The sequence below is a fragment of the Marmota marmota genome, unplaced genomic scaffold (genome assembly GCF_001458135.2).
Source record: "Marmota marmota marmota unplaced genomic scaffold, marMar, whole genome shotgun sequence".
Lineage (NCBI taxonomy): Eukaryota > Metazoa > Chordata > Mammalia > Rodentia > Sciuridae > Marmota > Marmota marmota.
The window spans coordinates 3,266,973-3,289,021 of record NW_026000022.1 but is presented as its reverse complement, the minus strand read 5'-3'; the positions used below and the strand labels follow the sequence as shown (position 1 = coordinate 3,289,021).

Genomic DNA, 22,049 nt, shown 5'->3' with positions numbered 1-22,049 from the left:
GTAGCAGGTCCGCCTACCTTGCAGGCGGGGGCGGCGGCTCTGTCCCTCTGCGGGCCGCTAGGCTTGTTCTGTCGGTGGTCGCAGTTCTGCCTACTTTGCAGACGCAGGCAGCAGCACTGCCCCTCTGCAGGCCTCTGGGGCTGTTCTGCCAGTGGGTCGCAGGTCCGCCTACCTTGCAGGCACGGGGGGGGTGTGGCTCTACCCTTCCTCAGGCCACTGGGCCTGTTCTGTCTGTCGGTTGCAGGTCTGGCCTGTTCTGATGGTGGTCACAGTTCCGTCTACCTTGCAGGCGCGGGGGGAGGGGGCGGCTCTGCCTCTCAGCAGGCCGCTGCTCCTCTTCTGCCGGTGGGTCGCAGGCCCGCCTACCTTGCAGGAGTGATTGGAAGCTCTGCCCCTCCGCGGGCCACTGGGCCTTTTCTGTTGGTGGTCACAGTTCCGCCTACCTGGCAGGCGCGGGGGGTGGGGGGCGGCTCTGCCTCTCAGCAGGCCGCTGCTCCTCTTCTTCCGGTGGGTCGCAGGCCCGCCTACCTTGCAGAAGTTATTGGAAGCTCTCTAGATCATTCTTTTTTTGGGTTGGGGGTGGTCTAGGAACTGAACTGAGGGGCACTCAACCACTGAGCCACATCCCCAGCCATATTTTATATTTTATTTATAGACAGGGTCTCACTGAGTTGCTTAGAGCCTCACCTTTACTGAGGCTGCCTTTGAACTCCCCATCCTCTTGCCTCAGCCTCCCAAGCTACTGGGATTACAGGCATGTGCACCACACCTGGCCAACTAGATCATTCTTTATGTGCATTGTCAGATGTTCAGCAGCTCCCCTGGCTGCCAGTAACAACGCCTCAGTGTGACATCCAAAAAAATCTTCAAACACTGACAGATGTGCTGGGAGGGGTGGTCAGGTTGGGGATGAGCACAAAAATCACCTGTAAGCAGAACCCTGAGACCTTTTAAACCTCCACTCCTGACCCAGGGTCCAAGCTTTTCTTTGGAATTACAGTTGTCCCTTGACATCTATAAGGAATTGGTTCTAGTATCCCCCATGGACACCAAAATCTGAGAATGCTCAAGTTCCTTGATAAAATGGTATTGTTTGCACAGAGCTGACACACAACCTCCTGTATGCACTAAATCATCTCTAAATGACTTACAAGACCTAATACAATATAAATGTGCTACACACAGTAGTCATATGTGTTGTTTAGAGAATAATGACAAAAAAAAAGTCTGTTGGTGTTCAGTTCAGAGACTTTTTTTTCCTGAAGACTTTCCATCCTTGGTTGAATCCATGGATATGGAGCCTGCAGCTACAGAGGGCTGATTGTGTACTCTTCCTACCCACACTCTGCCCAGCTCCAGTTCTGGGACAGAAATCACATAATAATGCTTGGTTTTCTTTTGCCTCCTTCTTTCCTGCAGAATAGCAACTTAGCAGGACTCTCTCAAAATTAAAAAAAAAAAAATAATAATAATAATTAAAAGGGCTGGGAATGTAGCTCAGTGGTAAAGCACCCCTGGGTTCAATCCCTAGTACAAACAAACAAACAAAAACCACAAAGATCTTGCTCCTGTTACCCCTTTACCTTAACCTCCACCACGACCCATCCTTAGCAACCACTGTAATTTTCCCATTTCAACAATGTTACCTAAACAGAATCATACAGTATGTGACCTTCAGAGACTTTCTTTTGTAAAGCATATGCCCTTGTGATTCACCCAAGTTGTTACATCATGTATCATTAATCCATTTCTTTTTATAACTAAAGAGCTTGTTTAATCAATCACCTACTGTAGAGCACATGGGTGATACTACAAGGAATGGGTACTGGGGCTAAGGGATGTAGATCAGTGGCAGAGCACTTGCCTAGCATGTGTGAGGCACTGGGCTTGATCCTGAGCACCACATAAAAATGAAACAAAGAAAATAAAGACATGCTGTCCATCTACAACTACAAAAAAAAATGTATACCACTTTTGTAAGGATATACATTTTGGTTTACTTGGGAGACATGCCCAGCAGTGCCACCGCAGTGTCCTATGGTGATTGGATATCCAGGTTGCTTATGAACTGCTACTGTTGGCCAGAGGACCAACATCCTAAACAGCTTTTGATATGGTCTCATTTTTCCACATTAGCCATATTCTTTTGGTCTATGTCCCCTTTTCTTATTTTAGTTTTTTGTTACATTCCAGTTTGGTCTGTGTCCCCTTTCCTTAACGTCCAGTGGTGTGAACATCTACTCTTGTGCTTTGCTACCGACCCCAGATCCCCATGAGCAGAATTCTCCTACCATCTTTTGTTCATTTTCTAACTGGATTATTTACTGTTGAGTGTAGAAAGTGCTTTATCATCTACATAAAAATCCTTTGTAAGATATGTAGTTTATAAATCTCTACCCGTAAACAGATTGCATTTTTATCACCTTAATAGTGACCGTTGTAGAATGAAAGTAGTGAATTTTGATAAAGTTTAATTTATTGATTAAAAAAAAAGAAGAAAAACAGCCTGTAATCTCAGCAACTCTGGAGGCTGAGTTCAAAGCCAGTCTCAGTAACTTAGTGAGGCCCTAAGCAACTCAGCGAGGCCCTGTCTCTAAATAAAATATACAAAAGGGGCTGGGAATTTGACTCAGTAGTTAACGCCCCTGGGTTCAATCCTGGTACCTAAATAAATAAATAAATAAAATGAAATAAAATTAAAAAAACCCAGACCACTCTTTTGGAATCTCGTTTAAGGACTTCACTAATCAAGTCTTGAAGACTTTCTCTCATGTTTTCTTCTAAAAGTTTTATGGTTTATAATTAAATTCATGATGCATTTTGAGTTAATTTTTAAGTAAGATGTGAGGTTTTTGTTTTGTCAGTGTTTGCTCAGTTCTTCCAGCTCCTTTTGTTGGAAAAGACTGTACTTCTTCCACTGAGTCATTTTTGTATCTATGTCAAAAAATAGCTAATCATACTTGGGTGCCACATTTTTTGAATTCTGTTTCATGACCCGTGTATCTGTTTCACTGCCAGTACCATACCATCCATCTTGAATGGCTAAGCTATATAATACATGCCTAATTGAATAGAGTGATTTCTCTATTCTTTTTTTCAAAATTGTTTATAATATATCCTTTGATTTGCTGTATAGTTTTTTTAAAGTTCACACACACACACACACACACACACACACACACAGTCTTGTTTGGATTTTGATAGAAATGAAGTTATATCTTTATACTGATTTGGGGAGATTTGATGTCTTTCTGATATTGATTCTTCCAATCTGAACATGGTATATACACTCATATATTTAGGGTTTTTTTTATTTCTTCAGCATTTTATAGTCTTCAGCTTACAAATACAATGTGTGATTTGTTACATTTTTGTCTAATTGAATCTATTTATTATGAGCAATTATAAATGGTATTGTGTTTTAAAGCTTAATATTCATGTGTTTTTTTCTTTTGCTAGTATAAGGAGCTTTCATTGATTTTAAAATATTTAACAGACTATTTTTAGAATAATTTTCTTTTACAGAAAAATTGAGTGGAAAATATAAAAAGTTCCATTTCTATTACCTGTACAGTTTCTCTTGTTACTGAAGTCTTGTCTTAGCATGGTACATTTGTTATAGTTAATGAATTTATTTCAGTATTTTGTTATCAACTAAAGTCTGTCATTTATATTAAGGTTCATGTTTTGTGTTATAAATTCTGTGGGTTTGGACAAATGTGTAATGGAATGTGCCTGCCATTATGATATGGCGGGCACATGCCACCCTGGAAGTCCACTGTGTTCATCCATCTCTCCCCCCAACTCCCAGAAAAGATCTTTAAAGATGTATCTATAGTGCTTTTGAGTGAATCTCTTTGTATAGCTTCTGTGATCATTGCTGTAGGTATTGCATTATAAATATGTTATCACAGTCTATTATTTTGACATTTACCCACAGTGCAATGCAAAACCTTATCTCCCTTTATGTCCATTTGCCCTCTGACAACTATAATTGTGTCACCTATTTCTTTCACAGACATTGAGGAACACGTGGCACATGACATTTTCTTTCTTTTTTTTTTTTTACTTTAATTGTCAACCATAATTGAAGACTTACGAGGAGGAGGCAATATGTATTGTGCAGACTAGGACTTTTTTTAATCATCAAGGGCTCCTGGCTTCCTGGGTTTTTGATTAGCTCTCCACAGTTGCTCAATTGTGTTTCCCACTCAGGTGTTTCTTCTCCATTGTTCACTTTGGGATACTTTTGTCTTTGCCTTTTTATGAAAGAAGTTTGATCATTGTGTGTTTCATCATGAGTTTCTTTGGCTATATCCTGTGTAGTTTTGCTCATCGCCTCAGAACTTTATGTCTTCTGGTAACTTTTAAAATGTTCAACCATTTTTCTTTGAAGGTTTTCAGTCCTGTTCTATTTCTTCTCTCCCCATAACACTCAGGAAAAAAAAATTACTTTTGGATCTTTTGTTACAATTCCATGGATCTCTGAGTCGCTTTCATTTTTTTTCAATTCCATTTTCACTCTTGTTCAGATGGGGTAATTTGCAATATCTGACTGGAAGCTCATTGATCGTTTTCTGTCTTCCCTTCATTTTTTGGCAAAAACTTAATTGTCAATTTTTAAAAACTTTTAATTTCATATCTTCCAAATACAAATTTTCCATTCAATTTTTTATTCTATTTTCTGATTTTTCATTTGGTCCAAGTATTTTTATATTTGCTATTGAAGCAATTCTGTTTTGAATATGGCTGCTTCAATCCTCTCCCATGTTCCCATGTCTCTCATCTCGTTGCTCGTGTCTCTGGACTGTCCTTTTGCATGGAAGTTGTGGTTTTCCTGGTTCTTGCTATCACTAGTGATTTTTTTTTTTTACTGCAAATGGGACTTTCTGAATATCATGTTATGAGAATATGGTTCTTATTTTAGTTTTTGTTACACTCCTCTCTTCTGGACACCACTCTGGTGAGGGAAGTGGTGGGCATGGCCTCATTCATGCCAGGTGGAGTGCAATTCCAGGCTCCTCCCTTCCTCCTCTGACCTTGGGTTGGAGAGATGCTCTTTGCTGCTGCTGCACAGTGACAGTGAGGGCTGTGTCCTCCCACTGTGCTTCCTCAGAGAGCAGGGTGGCTGGGTGAGGCCCATGATGGCTCCATCATATCCTTTGGGGACAAGGTGGGACAGGTGGGCAGTGTGAGAAGGTGGTGCCAGTCCTGGCTCTCCAGTGGGCATCCTACAACTCCCTTGTGGGAGGGTCCTTCCTCATTCACACCATAGGGCTGGAAGGCTGGATACCCTGTCTGCTCTCTGCTGGAGGGTGGTTTCATTGCCAACTGTGGGGGTGGAAGTCCAGGTTCCTTGGAGGTTGAGACATCTTGTTACAGACCATTGGGTAGAAGTATAGAGGGATTAATATAGAAGTATATTAATCCCTCTACTGTAGCCAAATATCAGAGGAATATTTGACTACAGTAGAGGGATTAATCCCTCAAATTGTTTTCTCTTGCTGTACTATCCCTCACATAGTCTCTTGACTAGACATATTTCTTTTTTGGTTAATATTTTATTTTATTTTTCGTCTGTGTCTGTTGTTGATTCTGATTCTGGTATCCTACATGGGGCACTAAGAAAACTCAACAAATTAAACTATAGTGCTGTTCCTTGTCCTATGGTCCCTATCTGGTCTGTCTTCTGCTGTCCACCTCTTAATGTTTTCCTTACCCTTATCTTATGCATAATATCCAGGGTGTTGTGTTGTACTTAGTGGAAGAAATAGAGACAGGTGTGTCTACTTCATCTTCCTGGATGCAAACAATCTCTTTATCTGGTTGTATTCTAAAGGGACAGCTGGCTGGATTTGCTGATGGATTGGGTGTGCGGTGTGAGGGAAACAACAACCAATGACAACTCTCTTTTTGTCTCAGCAAGTGGAGAGATGATGTTGTTATTAGTGGAGATGTGGAGATGGAGAAGGCCCGGAAACTTTGGAAGGTTTTGTGCATGTTAAGTTAAGATGCCTGGTGGAGAGGTGAGGTCAGCTTTGGGGTTAGAGAGTCTGGTATTAAAGGTGGGAATTGCATGTTTGGGAGTCATTAGAGGGAGGGATATGGAAAGCCATGGAACAAGATGAGACTATTGGTGGGGTGAGTGTAGACAAAAAGGGGGTCTGTCAAAATCCAAGCCCTAGGATGCCTCAACAGCAAGAGGTCAGAGAAGAGGAGCTAAGGAGGCTGCAGGTGGATGGGCAGCTTGGGAGGCAGGAAGAACACCAGAGGAGCACAGTGTTCTGGAAACCAGGTGAAGACAGTTGGTTGTGAGAGCAGGCGTGAAGGCTGGGCCATGCTGCTTGAGGTAGAGAGAGGCACATGGAAACTTGACTCTAGGGTTTGGCAGGTTGTCCAGAGCAGCAGACAAAGATGCCTGACCCAATGTTTTGCCTCACACGTTTCTTTTTTGCCAGGCTCATTACCACAGTTCACATGATTCATGAAGGATAAAAATTAGAACCTCTTCAATTCCAGATGAGGAACTTAATGAAATTATAAACAACTGGACACATAAAGTGCTCAGAAACACCATCATAATTTCTTAAGAGCTATTTATTTACATTATTCTTTTCTCTATGTATTGAAACCCAGGAACACATCAATAATTTACAAAAAGAAAAAGAAGAGTTTTGTTGCTTTATAAAACTTGCTAATACCACTCTAAAATGACTTCATTTCACTTTTTTTTCCCCCACGGGATATGGGAAGAGTGGAATCTGCCCTAAATTCCCTAAGTGCATATATGAATATACCACAGTGAATCTCACCATCATCTACATCCACAAGACCCTAACTAAAATTTAAAAAAAAAAAAAGCAAAACTAAAAGTAAATAGCAGAAAGATCAGTAGAGGGAAGGGAATGTGGGGAGGAAGGAAGAAGGAAAAGGGATATACCGGGGACTGAATTAGAGCAAATTTTATTCCATGCTTTTAAAATTATGTCGAAATGAATTCTAATGTTATGTTTAATTAAAAGACCCCCCATATAAACTATAAAAATAGACTAAGTTCTATTAGAATTGTTGAAAAAAAGTTCAAAGTTAATGGAAAGTAATTGTAAATTTGTTTCCAGAGCAACAGCAATTGCTGTGGAATACTGAGGGTGTTTACTCTAACAGCTTGCTGAGTTAATAGCTGGGGAGGAGAGACTTCCAAAGATGTACCCTACCATGACAAATAAACCATAAAGCCAAACCCCTCCAAACCACGGGCAAGTGGCTATGGGAACATTCTGTCTGATCTTTGCAAAGATTTTCTGTTTCAAATGGGCAGTTTTAGACGATCGGTCCTTTCCAGTGAAGACTCTGAAGTTTGGTGCATGCTGTTCATTAGTAAAGGGACATATTGACCATCTGCTTGCCTGGGACTCTATAAACAGAAGGACTAAGGTGACTTCTGAGGTCAGATATACTTTTTAATAGAGTAGCAAACTGAAAACCACACAGGTTGGTTAAGTGACCTGCTTCTAGAAATAGACAGTCACCTAGTTAGTGAGGGGAACAAACTCAAAGTTGCCAGGAGAAATTTCCATCACATTCCTTCAGCTCCATCTTTGGAAGAGGCCAAGTGAGTGAAAAGATGTTCAAAGAAGATTTGGGCATTGTTCTTAGGGAGTGCTGACTTTGAATACCAGAGATCACATTTCTTGCTAAGTGGAGAAAATGTAACTTGGTCTGTTCACTGTGAGGGCAGGGACCAAAGGAAGCCTTTTGAAATGATGATGGAGTTAAGAAAAGATACACTGATTTATTATGTATCACAAAGGCTAAGTGCCAACCAGCCTAGCATGGGTGATTATAAACATACACACCCCTTCTCCAAAGGGGAAGGAGGAGGAGAATGAAACCCATTTTTAGGACAGTAGTAAATTATATTCAGGTGAATTTAGTAGGCCTGGAGACCCTTCCAAAGTCCCCTGTGCTCTAAGAACAGACAATGGCTTTTAAATGATTCTCTTTGGAATATTTAGTGGGACTTAAATACAAGACAGTAGTATATGACAAAAGTTTGTCCAAATGTGGTGACAGAGTTCCGTTTTTCTTCATATATTTAGAGTTTACTTAAATGAAATCTCAGAGAAGGAATCAGAAATAATCTCTTCGTTTCTTGGTGGGTCCAGACTTTCACTAGACAAGGAGCTATCATAAGAATGCCCCTTCTGTCATTTGCCACTTTTTATGTTCCAGTAATTTAAAATGATCAGTACATCAGGGTGCCATATTTTGGGGTGTCAATTTCTTGACTCCTTCATCAGGAATAAGCAAATTGAAAAAGTTTGTTCTAGAGTAAATGTGCTAGTGGTGATGCTAGTGATGTCCTGGCTATCTTTTCTGTTCCAAGAAGATGCTCATTTCGCTTCAGCTATGCTCAGACTCATTTTTCACGTGCAAGGTTCATATCTCACCCTACACAGGTCCCGATTCTGCATTGGTCAAATGACTTTCCAAGGTATTTGCTGGCAGACACAGGTCACAAATGCCAGCACAAATTCCCAGTGCAGGCAATGGCTCCTCTCATCTCTGTATCTTTAGTTTCTTCCTAGGAAAATATTTTTGCTCCTTTTCCATTTTCCTCTAACTCCATCATAAAATCTCTTGCTCATTTCATCATCCCCACGAGGCAGGTCAGTTTCCAGAAAGTATTGTCAGAGTTTTTGGTGCCTTATCTCAAAATATTTTACTCCTTAAGGAAAAAAGATGAAGGAAAAAAGTTCTGTAAGGAAGAAAAGGAAGTATGCAAGTACTTGCTTTTTTCTTTATGGATATTTCTCACTGAAAACAACTGTGTGCAAACTTTTCCTCCATTGTTTTGATACTCAGAGATCGAAGATCCACGTGGGCAAAAAGACCTAACTTATTTAAATTTTTAACATTATTTTATCATAATTAATATGATTTTAAATATTATTATTAGGGTAAAATTATTGAACTTAAACCGAAAATATTTTGCTGGAAAAAGACCTCATGCTACAAGGAATTTCATTCTGTCTCCCACCTTCTCCCTCCTGCCACCTCCTTAGCACTCAAGCTTTCCATCACTCTGCATTTTCACACTGAGCCACTGGCAGGCACTATTCCTCCCTCCTGGGTTCCTTTGTTTGTTCTGACTGCTGTACCAACTCCATTTCCTGGCCATCTCTTCTTTTCCAAGAAGCTTTATGTAGTATGCTAAGATCAGGTCAGGTACTCCCTCTATCCTTGCATAACATCCCCCTCCCTTGAACTTGGCGTAGCTGATGGCTGGCAGCCATCTGATGGTGCATTTTTATCCCCTTAGACTACTGGATGGCACATATTGTACATTTTGGAGATTATAACACCAATAATTGATTGCCTATTGCAGCCTGATACAAGCTAGATTTTCAATCGGTGTCCAAGCATGAGTGAATGCAAGGGTGGAATTCAGTTTAGTTGTTAACCACTTCCTTCATGGGTAGTCTTATGATACAAATAGAGGGAAAATACCAATTCATTTTAGCACTGTGGAATTCCTAAACTCACTTTTCTGGTGTGAAAAGTTATACCAGTCACACTGCTCAGAGGATTTCTGAATGTATAACACCATTATACAATAAGGGACCTCAAGAGTCCCTAGAGAAATATGATTTTTAGGGTATTAGAAATTTGTAGAGGAAAATTGAAAGACATGAAATTAAATGTTCAGCAACCCTAGAATATTTAGACTAGAATACTTGCAACTAGGTAAGTAAGTTTTCAATATAATTATTTACTGCTGTACAAAAGCTTTTGGGCAAGTAGATTCCAATTTGTGTTCAAAAAAGTGCATGAATAGAATGCTCTTAAAAGTGTTCCTTTCATGGCTCTTAAGCCATGCAAATCTTTCCAGGTGTACATCAGCTTTTTTTTTTTTTTAATAAAATGGAAAGAGATGAATGAGGAAATTTGACTGTCTTCTGGTATTTTGAGTTGGGCAGAAACACTCCCAGAATCTCTCATACTCTTGATTTATTTTTATGCACTGGTATTCAGGTGATGAAAAAGAAGATCATGCATCCTCAGGTAATACCTGGGTGTGACCATCTGTGCCTTGATTTCTCAGCTCTTCTTTTTCATAGGGATTTAGGTCATATAACCTCGCTAGCCATTGTGACAATGAGGTCAAGACCATAGATTTATTTCCATTGGAATGAATTTCCTTCATTCAGTTGCATAGCCATTGCATAGCCCATTAACCTTAAGATGACAGTGTGAATAGAGTGTAAATTAATGATTATTCACTCATTCAACATTTTATTGAGCATCCAATACATGGCAGGTATAAAGCTTGAGTAAAAACCATGAGCAAGACTGAGTCTCTGCCCTGAAGGAATTCATAGCCATTAAATGGAGGTGGTTCAGTAAAGAGAGATTACCATGCAGACTGATCAATTCAGAGACCATGTGTCAAGAACTTGAGTCAGGCACTATGCTTAGTGCTGACCAGCCCTATGAAATGGGTAACATTTTAGGGAAGGAAACTGAGGCATAGAGAGGCCAATTAACTTGCCCACGGACACACTGCTGGTGAGGGACATCTGGATTCCTACTGATTCTAGTCTCTCCTGCATTTCGGTGGAGGTGAGGTAGCAACCCTACCATGTCCCCTCAAGAAAAGAGGGATGCTTAAACAGCTTAGGAAGGACAAGGAGCACAGTAGCTAGGGCTGTTATGACAAAATCCCACAGCCTGTCATCGTCATCTATTTATCATAGTGCTGGAGGCTGGAAGTGCAGGATCAGTGTGTCAGCATGGTGGGGCCTCAGGGGGCCCTCTTCAGGGGACAATAGCTGCTGTCTCACAGTGTCCTCACCTGGCAGAGAGAGATCTCTTCCTCTTCTTACCAGTAATTAATTCCATGATAAGAACCTCCACCTCCTGACCTCATCCAGACTTTGAATTTGGGTGAGCAGGGCGGAACCACAGCATTCCATTCATAACAAGTAGGAAGACGGTTTGTTCCAGTGAGAAGAAAGAGAAATGCAAAGTCCCTTTCTCCCAGGGAACTTTGGCACAATTTCAGTTTCAATTTATGGAGGTAGAGGTAGGAAAACCTAGAGTGTGAAAATTTGATCCTAGAAGACTTAGAAAGATCACTGACCACTTATTTGAAAGACACAAGAGATAGAGGCAGAAGGCAGCTGAGATTCCAAATAGCCCCGAAATAAAATCTTCAATTTGCTTTTAATGATTGTTTAATTTTGGGGTGACACTCTCTGAACCTCATCTGCAAAACACAAAATAGCAATAGATATGATGATAAAGAAAATAATATCTGTAAAAGCTAAACTGCTGTATGTACAGCGGCACTTTTCCAATAAAAATAGTGGCTTAGAGAAATGAGAAGTCTGTTGATTCTCAACCAGACTGTCTGTTACCGTTTCCTAGTAGGTTTAATTTATTTATTTTTGGTACCAAGGGTTGAACCCAGGGTCATTCTACCACTGAGCCACATCCCCAACCTTTTTATTTTTTTATTTTTGAGACAGGGTCTCACCAAGTTGTTTAAAGACTCGCTAAATTGCTTAGGGACTCGCTAAGTTGCTGAGGCTGGCTTTGAACTTGTGATTCTCTTGCCTCAGCCTGTCTAGCTGAGCTACCACGACAGGCATCCTAGTAGGTTTTAAAAGAGACTGACGCTTGTGTCCAATCTTAGAGGTTCTCATTCAGAGAACTGGAATCTTGGCACAGGTGTAATGTTAAAGCTCTGCTAGTGCAGGGGAGATGCTGATTCAACTCACCACACCTGCCCCTGAGGTGTGGGGCAGAAGACGACCTTGGAGCCAAAGAATAAGCTCTAGCTCCTCATGATTGAGCATCAAGTGGCTTCATATGTATTGCCTAGTTCCTCATCACTGGGCCTGAGCATGCTGACACCTGCTACTACTGTTCCAGGTGCTCCTTGACTTACAGCGGGGTGATGACCCCATACTCTTAACCTACTGAAAGGATCCTAAGTCAAAAATGCATTTAATGCCCCTGACTTGGCCGCACACCCTAACGCAGCAACCCAGTACGCTGCCAAGTGTCGATCATCTTCCCTCCTCATTGAGCTTGAGCTACCTTCAGATGTCACTGCCCAGCCTTGCCAGAGAGGATCAGAATGCACAGCGCTGGCCAGGAAAAGATCCAGATTTAAAGTATCATCCCCACCTAGTGTGTACTGCTTTTGCACCATTGTAAAGTCAGAAATTCATAAGTGGAACCATTATAAGTTGAGAACAATCTGAACTGCTGTCACTGAAGCCACCTCCTCAACTACCTCCAGTAAGGCAAAGTCACCCTTCCCAGGCCTCAGAGGGCTCCCTTCCCATCCTGAGCTGCTTAGGAGGAGGAATAAGTGCGGTGATGAACAGGGATGCAATTTCAAACCTGAAGGCTCTGGCCACCTGGGAAGACACCCAGAATTTGCTTCAAGGACTGTCCCAAGGTCATGGCCCAAGTGGAAGGTAGAGACTCTGCCCCTCCTGCTGGTGTGCTTCCTCCCTGGCATCTGGGCCAGCTGTTAGAGTAGGGAGGTGCATGAACTCCATTGGGTCTCTCAGGGTTCTTTCTGTGTTGAAAGATAAAAGAAAACATCAGTGGACCGTGGGGAAAGAGGAGCAGTTGACTTTGCTTGGCACCTCGGCAACTGTAGAGTTCAGACGCGGACATATTGTACAATCCTTCCTTCTGCTCTGGTGCAGGGCTTTCCGTATTTTTAGTCTTTCCTGACACTGCCAAGACAAGCAGTGCATGGAGAGGAGGACAGGCATGCTGGCCTGCACGACAGAAGCGTCTCGCCTAGAGCGATGGCAACATATGCTGGAGGCCCCTGTTTGCCATGGGGGCTGGGGGAGGGGCGGCGTGCTTTGTTTTGGCTTCATTTAGAGCATTTACAGCACTTCACACTCTGTGCTCCAGGATGTGTCGGAACAGAGGATTAGCTGGATGAACTAGCTTTGTGGGTGTCTGAGGCAATATAGCAAGTTTTGAAAAAATGGATAACACTTAAGTTTATCTTTAAGCTGCAAATAAAATATTTACATTTGGGTATGTACGTACAGCAAAATAGCTTATCAAAACACTACGAATTTGGAATTGTGATCACTTGGGTTGACTTCTCCCTCTGTACTCTGAATAAAAGAAGGTTGGTTGTGTAAATTATAAGTGTGAAAAATCCAGTAGAAATTGGTAAGATGTTAACTGAACCAACTGTGTAGACGATAAACGAAAATGACCAACCCGGTTTCAGTATCATTATGAAAACAGAAATAACGGGGATGGTAGCAGACCTCAAATGGATCAGCAAGCTTTCCTTTGTTCTGCAGCAGAGTCAATCAATGGGGCACTGGCAGGGCTCATTTTCTGGGTACGAAAATGGCCCACTGGTTACAGAAGGAGTCTGCACTTTATAGGTTACAATAAGGGTGAATTAATCATTGGAGACCAAGGCAGGACTTGTTGTTTGGGGCAGTCAGGAAAGAAGATGTAAAAACTCGAAAATTCACTGACCCTGGGAAAAGCTCAGAACACTGCTTATCTTCCTTCCTCTGGGACCCATTGTTACCCAGAGCTTCACTATTTGCTTTTCTTCTTCCAGGATTCACCGACTCTGGGTAATGGTTAAAGTCCACAGCACACCTTTCAGTATCTGCCTCCCTCCTTCAGGGCCCATAGTTCCTGGAAAACAATTTACTGGGAGAGGTTTAGTGTTTGGCTAATTCCCTCCCTCGTCCAGAGCCACACATCTTTCCGTTGTTCTTAGGGGTTGTCTCGTAGAAATATCATTTTCCATAACCCTTCCTATACAAATCAAAACTCATAAAAACATCCTTTATTCTTTCTGGTTTCTTACCCTCTGTAACAGCAGTAATACCAAACCTAATTTCATCTCTACCTCATGAGCTCCCACTGGGTTTACTACAATAACTGCCTAACTAGTCTCCCTGTTCTATACCTTTTCCTAGCAAATCATTCTCCATGCAGTGATAAGAATTATATTGTAATACCAATTTGATCATTATGTCTGATTCGTGATGTTCAGTGTCTCCCCAGCATCAGTATAAGAGAGCGGCTCTTTGGAACTGCACACTTCTTCCATGGATGTTTCTGACTCTGATGAGACTGACTTTGTCTCTGGCTTTGTGAAACTCTAGGAAAACATCAAGACCTAGCACAATGTGACTTTTCTCATTGCTACTCACCTTCCAAAAAGTGTGCTCTTGGTTCAATAGTTCATCGGGTGCTGTGATATTCCCGCACCTCCATCAGGGTGCTGGCCACAAGCTGTTAAACCTGTTTGCTTTTCCCCTGCTGGGATGAACACAGGAGGGTAAGGATTATGTCTTACTCTGGCAGCTTTTGGTGCCTTGCATGTGGGGAGCCCTCGGCATATGTTTGCTAAACTAAGTGGCTTCTGGTTGTCAGCCATGTGCCCATTTGCCAAGCGAGCCTGGCAAGGCTGCTCTTGGGGTCCCTGGTGAGACACCAGTTTGAGTTATTGGATTCATGTGAATGGCTTGGAATGGAACCCCCACTCAGGCTTCAGGCTGCTTTTGCCCATCATCTAAATTAACAAGATTGTGGTGTATTTTATTATATTCTAGTGAAAAAATAAACACTCGGGGCTTTATTTTACTAACCCTTTACACAGAAATCAAAATAGGTGCCCATTCTGCTATTCACTTCCTGTCTGTGCCAATCTGCACACACACACACACACAGCCATAGAGGAACACACCTACTGACATAGACTAATACACACAGGTGCACTCGTACTAACACATTGACACATATGCACAGATGTACAGCCACACACACACACACACACTCAGGCACACTCAGGCACACTCATGCACATTCCCACGAGCACATATACTAATGTGCACGCTTAATTAATAGTCCATTTGATTTCATGTTCCACACTGTCCTGTAGTTTTGTTTTTTCCCTGAAGAATTCTTAATAGTTTCTTTTTTCCTACGTTTCCTACTTAGGCCTTTTTGGATTTTGACCTTTTGGATGTACTCAAGATGCGAGTTCCTTTGATAACTGTTTGAATCTCAAATGTGAAGTTGCAATGCTTGATGAATAAAACAGGCATCATGAATATAGTTTTGCATTCCACGCGCACTTTTGTAGCAAGCTAGACAATCTCTAATGACTTGATGGCGCTTCTCTATGAGTAAACAACAGAATACTCCTCAAATGAAAGGAGATACTAAGCATAAGGGAAATGTTATAAAATATGAAATGGTATAGAGAATATGTCAATGTCCTATTTCAGTATGCTTTGGGCTGATGAATTTCATTCGACATCTACTAGGATGAAGTTACTAAGTAAATTACTGGGGAAAGTAATACCACAAGGGGAAAAGTTTAATCTGTTAGGAAAATAAAGTCTAGATGAACCATTTACGTAATATCTGAGGTGAGACTCATTACTAGCCATCTTCCTCATTTCAACCACCTCACCCCCGCCAAAGACCTCGGTTAGGTCAATTTATTTAAAATCAACCAATTTATTTAAAATCAACAGAACTTAATTTCTTTGAAAATAGTATTTGATTCTGGTCTTTCATGGATTCAGATAAAGCTTTCCTTTAATTAATCCAAATTGTAATAATATAGATTGCATGTAAATCTATTTACATTGTAAATCTTCATGTTTCAATAGAATTAATAAATATTCAATACTGTTTAAGTTAAACATTGAATTGTGTGAGATGGATTTTTAGATGTTTTCTCTAGGCACACTCCAAAACCATCAAAGACAAGGTCTAGCAGCTCTCACAGGCTCTCAGAAAAAGCCGGGAAAGAAACTCAGGTTTCTCTGAGGTCTATTTAAGATCTCAGCATCTGAAACAATAAAAAAAAATACTACCTAGACATAAACATGCTCCCCTCAAAATTGTATAAGTATACCAATAATTTTAAATGCCTACTTATATAAATAACACAATTGTTATTATGTAAAACAATATACTATTATTACATAAATATAATTAAATATTAAATTATATTAATTGTATATATACACATATATGAACTCTACACACACACATATGCACATAAAGACTACACATGGGATGCCTGGGGAATCTTCTAATACAGGTATTACGATGGAAAGCCTGTCCCCATCTTAGATCTATGAAATTAGAAGTTATCTGTGTCAACTGTATTGTTGATAACAATGTTTCATATTAGAGTTTTGATAATTAACAATAATCACAGAAAATATACTGAGGACTTACTGCATGCAGCCACTTTTCATATGTTATCTCATTTAATATTTACTGCAAACCTATGAAAAGATATTGCATTCCAGGTAAGGTCTATTCGAATCACCCCATTAGTAAGCAGAAGCACCTCCACATGGATTTGACTCCCTAGAACGTGCACTTAATTCACTTTTTGGGTAAGATGCTCTTAGCTTTACTTAGACAGTGACTAAACATGACCAAACCCCACAAGCCAATTCATGATTGGGAATGACCATTTTTAATTATGGAATCAAAGTGTGATGCATAGGAAAAGTACACAGTTATAAAAAGTTATAAAAGTATACAGTTATCTCAAGAAACAGGAAGTTCTAAGGTTTGAAATGTGCATGATGCTGTCTATGCACTTTTGAATGTTAGATGCATAAGGCAGAAAAATAAAGTCCATGGTGACATGCCCTTGGAGGATATTTCTGTGTGGTCAAACTTCTCCAGGTAGCCAGCAAACTGCTCCCTCTCTTTCTGTAAATCCCAATCTGTGGTTCCTTCTTTTTAAAAGAGAGTCACAATTAAAAGTCAGGGTATTTTCCTAGAGCAGATGAGAGGACAGGATCTAGCGGTTGACAGTCTGGGGAACATCTATTCATAATTATCATTTCTTTCTTGATTTCCTTCCCCATGTGTTTTCTCAATCTTATGTCTCCTCTGCTTCTCTCTGTGTACAGACTTACCCTGATTCCTCTGCTCTCTGTGTAATCTGAGCCCTTCACTTTGGCTTACTGTCTCCCTGTGGACCCAGCTACCAGGGCTTCCTCTCAGCTCAGCTTCTGAAGTTTCCAGATTTCCAGTCCTCAGAGAATCACCCTTTTCAAACTGTAGGTCAGAAGGTCTGGTTTGGAGGTCACCAGGTATTGGCTGTCTTGTGTCAGCTGTTTGCTTTCACTTATTTGTGTTTTGGGAGTTTAGGAGTAGAGTGACATGATATAAAAACATGGCCAATGATTTCTTAGGTTAGTGGACAAGGATCCCATGGGAGACGGCATAATATCTTTTGGGATCTTTCTGTATTAGTAATCTACTTTGCTAAAGTATGACTGTTATATGCACTGTAAGCCATACAAGACACTTTTTACCTCAATGGAACATAAAAAACATGTACAAGCCTTTCTAGGGGAGTAAATTCAGTTTCCTATTTTGAGCCCATTATCACCTGATTGTGGGGACAATGAAACTTGAACAAGAGCCACAATAAAAACTACCACAAAAATGTCATTCATTGGTCTCGTTTTATATAGATTATGAACAATATTTCTAATAGACCTAAAGAATGAATATAAATATCTATATTTTACAAGAAAAAGAGAGACAGAGGTTCAAGAATCTTCAGTGACTGGTCCACGGTTAAGAATGTTAAGAGTGTGGTAAACACTGCAGACACTCTGATTCCCTATGTTTTTCTACTATTTTTTATTATATTGATAATACTTTCAAATTGTAACATTAAATGTACTTTAAAGAAATAGGAGAAAAATGCCCTACTATATTCATACAGATATCAGCCATTTCTGTTTCTCTTCCCTCATTTCTTAAGTTTCAGGAGTGCTATTATGTCTTTTCCCATTAGCCTCTAGAATTTCCTTTAGCGTTTCTTACAGAACTGGTGTGATGTGATAGATTCTGTTTTCCTTCTTCACAGATGACTTTATTTCACCTTTATTTCTCTAAGATATCACTAGATGGAGAGTTTTAGGTTGATAGGTCATCTCTTTGGGCACCTTAAAAAGTTTGTATGGTGGTACAAATGGTGGTCCATGCCTATAATCCCAGCTGCTTAGGAGGCTGAGGCGTGAGGATTGCAAGTTCAAAGCCAGCCTCAGCAACTTAGGGAGGCCTAAATAACTCAGCGACATGCTGTCTCAAAATAAAAATTTAGAATAAAGGGCTGGGGATGTTGCTCAGTGATTAAACACTCCTGGGTTCCATTCCTGATTACCCGCCCCTGCACCCCACAAATAATAAAATAAAAAAGTTGTACTGTCTTTTGGCCTCCATCATCTTTTTTTTTTTTAAATTTTTTTAGTTGTAGATGAACCTTTATTTTATGTATTTACATGCTTTGCTGAGGATTGAACCCAGGGTCTCATGCATGCTAGGCAAGTCCTCCATCACTGAGCCACAACCCCGCCCGGCCTCCATCATCCTTGATGAGAAATTTTCAGTCATTAGGATTGCCATTCCCTGTATGTAGTGTGTCATATCTTCCCCCTCTGGCTACTTTGAAGGCTTTATCTATAGTTTTCAGTAATTTTATTTTTATGCATCAGTACTAATTTCTTTGATTTTTTCCTCTCTGGATTTTGTGTGTGTGTGTGTGTGTGTGTGTGTGTAAGTTTGACTTTCACCACTTTAGGGAAATTTTTAGACATTAATTTTATATTTTCCTACACTATTATCTCTTGCCTCCAATGGCATTCAATGTACTTTTGATATTGTCCCCCAAATCTCTGGAATTACACTCATGTTTGTTCATTATTTTTTTTCCCTTGCTATTCTTCATATTGCTGGTGATTGTATAAGTTGCAATACAGAACTTCACAGTCACTTCTCCAGCTCTCTCCCCTGGGGGGTTTCCTTCACATCCTCTGGCTTCTAGAGTCCCCTTTTCCCAGTTTCTCTGGCCATTAGGACTGAATTCTCTTATTAGAGTTTTGGCCTTCTGTGCTGTGGTCAGTGCCTACATTTGGGCCACAGAACTACACAGCAAAAGAAAGGAGACAATCTAACAAGGCCTCCTCCACTGTCACTACAACACAGGTCCCTTCTGCTTCCCCTGCAGCAAGGGTCAGATCACCTTTCAGAACCTTTAATGATCTTTCCTCCACTGGGTGCAGATCTATATATGAAGCTGATCTGAAAGTGGAAGTACCCACGTGCCCCCACCAACCACCACCACTGGCTTGCAGGGGCCTCTTTCTCTTGACCTCTATCCACACTGATGCACTTAACTAATTTTTTTTTCTTTGCTATTTGCCCTTTTCACCGTTGCATGGTTCCTAATTTGGCTTGCCTTCAGGCCAAATCCAGGTGGAGAAAAATAAAGAAAAAGAGAAAAACAAAATGTGAAAACCCTGCTCAGTCAACTTGACCTTTCTGATCTCCCTTCTCAATCCACTGGCTACTATTCACTTGGAGGGTCTTCAGCTGGTTGTTGGTCATACTTATCCAGATTTAGTTGTGATCGGCAGAATCAGAATCACAAAATGAGATTCTTATTCCTTGGACTGCGTCTTCGTCGTGTTTCTCTCCCCCGAGCACGTGTTTGGCACAGAGCCCACCGTGTGATAGACAGCGCCAACCATTCTGCAAGTGAAGTGAATGAAAATGAAAAATGTGAGACTCATCACTTATCCCTTAAAGTCTGGCAAATATTTGGCCTGTAGTCTGCCACTCTCACTTCCCACGCTCAAAGCTGCCATTGATGATGCTTGTTCTTTGGTCTCCACTAGAGATCTGTTCCAGGACTGCAAGAATACCAAAAACCCATGGATACTCAAGCCCCCTATATGAAATGACATAGTATTTGTATATCCTCTGCACAACCTCCCTTATCTTTAAACCATCTCTAGATGACTTAGAATACATAATGCAATGTGCATGCTATGTAACTAGTTGTTATATATATCGTTTAGGGGTTAATGCCAAGGGAAAAATGTCTATGCATGTTCATTGCAGGCATGATTTTGTTTTTTAAATATTTTCTATCCATGGTTGGTTAAACCCTTAGATACAGAGCTCATGCATTTGGAGGGACAACTGTATTTCTTTGCTGCTCTACTCCTTGCTGAGCCTAAAAACAGCCGCAGGATACTTTTAATAGCAGAGTTGGAAGCACTGGGGAGTGAGGTAAATGCTGACCTTTTGTTCCCATCCAGGTCTAACATAACCAACAGAAACCCTCCAGCCTTCCTCTCCCATTCAGCTGTGAGGGCTTCTCAAATCTCATCTGGCCATCCTCTGTTCTCCAAGGTTCCAGCTGATTGATATAGTTCTTCCTTGCAAGCAGGACTGTTGAGAAAAATAACTTTTCACTTTGCAATAAAGTTTCTATGTTTTTTTTAATTATAATTTGACAAATATGTTTCACTGAGTTTTTTTTTCTTTTACGTGAACAAGAATTCATTTTCTTGTTTTAGCCTTAGGGAAATGGTGACTTTGTTTAATAGATTGGTAATTATCCAGCTCAAAAGAGATTATTAGAATTCCTTTTCATTTGATTACTATATATCTCCAAACCTACAGTCCATTTATCAGCAGTTGCATCCATTCACTTGGCCTTGCTTGTCCTTGACTATGAGACTCTTGAGCTTCTCATTTTGACTCTTCCTAAATACAAACATTAATAGAATGTGGTATTCCTTAAGTATATCTGATATAAAATTTCAGGTTTTTTTTTTTAAACAGACCGTACAAATCTTTTTATAATTGTATTGGTCATTTTTAAAATTTTATTGCCTTAGTTATTTCCAACTGAGCTATGATCTAAATAGAAATGTATTTTTGCTTAGGGGCTTGGGGTGATTATCATTAGCTTTCAGAGAATCATTTTTGTACAAAGTGCTTGGGAAGTGTTTGTGATATGAATGTCTATTCATGCCTTTGTACATTTGCTGGGAAATACCCACGTCTAACTAGCAACTGGCACTTGCTCAAGAGAGCTTGGTCTGGAATTTTAAGTGTTGCCACTTTTAAAATGGGGAATCTGGTCAGGAAAATGAGCTCCTCTTGTGTATGAGGTATGTGTGTGGTGCAAATTCTGAACATAAGTTGGGCACAGTGGCACATGCCTGTAATCCCAGCAGCTCTGGAGGCTGAGGCAAGAGAATCACAAGTTCAAAGCCAGCCTCAGCAACTTAGCAAGGCCCCAAGAAGCTTTAGTGAGACCCTGTCTCAGGAAAAAAAAAAAGTGCTGAGGATGAGGCACAGTGGTAAAGTGCCCGTTGGTTCAATCTCTGGTACCAAAAAAAAAAAAAAAAAAAAAAAAAAAAAAAAAAAATTTGGAGCTCAAGATTTATTGAAGGTCACCATCATTGTCATCACTGAGTCCAAGGTCACCTGGTAAGAAGTCCTGTTTAAGATAATTCAGGACCATGGCCTGGGATTCATCTAGCAGTGCTAAGAAACTTACCATGTGACAGCCTGCTGTGTCCATAATCTAAGTGTATTTTTCTTTCCTTCTTTTCTCCTGTGATGTCCAGTTTACCGTGGTTTCTGGGCAGTCTTGATGCTCCTGGGGGTGGTCACAGTGGTGACCGCCAGCTTTCTGATTATCTGCGCAGCCCCCTTCGCCAGCCACTTTCTCTATAAAGCCGGAGGAGGCTCCTACATTGCGGCAGGTATGTATAGTGAAAAGGGTGGGATTCTGGCCTTGGATTTTCTCTATATGTTTGTTATTCCATTTCTAGATATATGTCTAGATTCTAGTCTTCTAGTAATAGTAATATAATAATGTGCATGTGCAAAAATTCCCAGGTGCTAGCTGTGTGTCTGACTCTGTTTTGCACGTGTCACCACAATAACCCTCTTGACTCACTGTGTTGTCATTACATAACAAGAACACTGAGGCTCAGAGGGGAGAGGTCAGCAAGAACCTTTTTATCTCTCTTGCTCCATTGATTTTCTATCGGTAGAACAACAGAGGTACATTTTGTATGCTCTTAAACACATAGCTCCTTGATGATATTTTTGAAAGATATATCAGCATGATTTACTTATAATAGGAAAACATGTTTTTCTACATCATCACCACT

General features: G+C 40.6%; 1 protein-coding gene across 1 annotated transcript in view; it reads left to right on the top strand.

Annotated features, from left to right (window-relative positions):
- Tmem182 (transmembrane protein 182) overlaps positions 1–22,049 on the top strand; it is a 55,872-nt gene that overhangs the window by 15,117 nt on the left and 18,706 nt on the right. Inside the window, exon 4 of the mRNA XM_015505012.2 lies at positions 21,498–21,635. Within this exon, the coding sequence (XP_015360498.1) occupies positions 21,498–21,635 (138 nt within the window). The remainder of the gene's footprint in view (positions 1–21,497; positions 21,636–22,049) is intronic.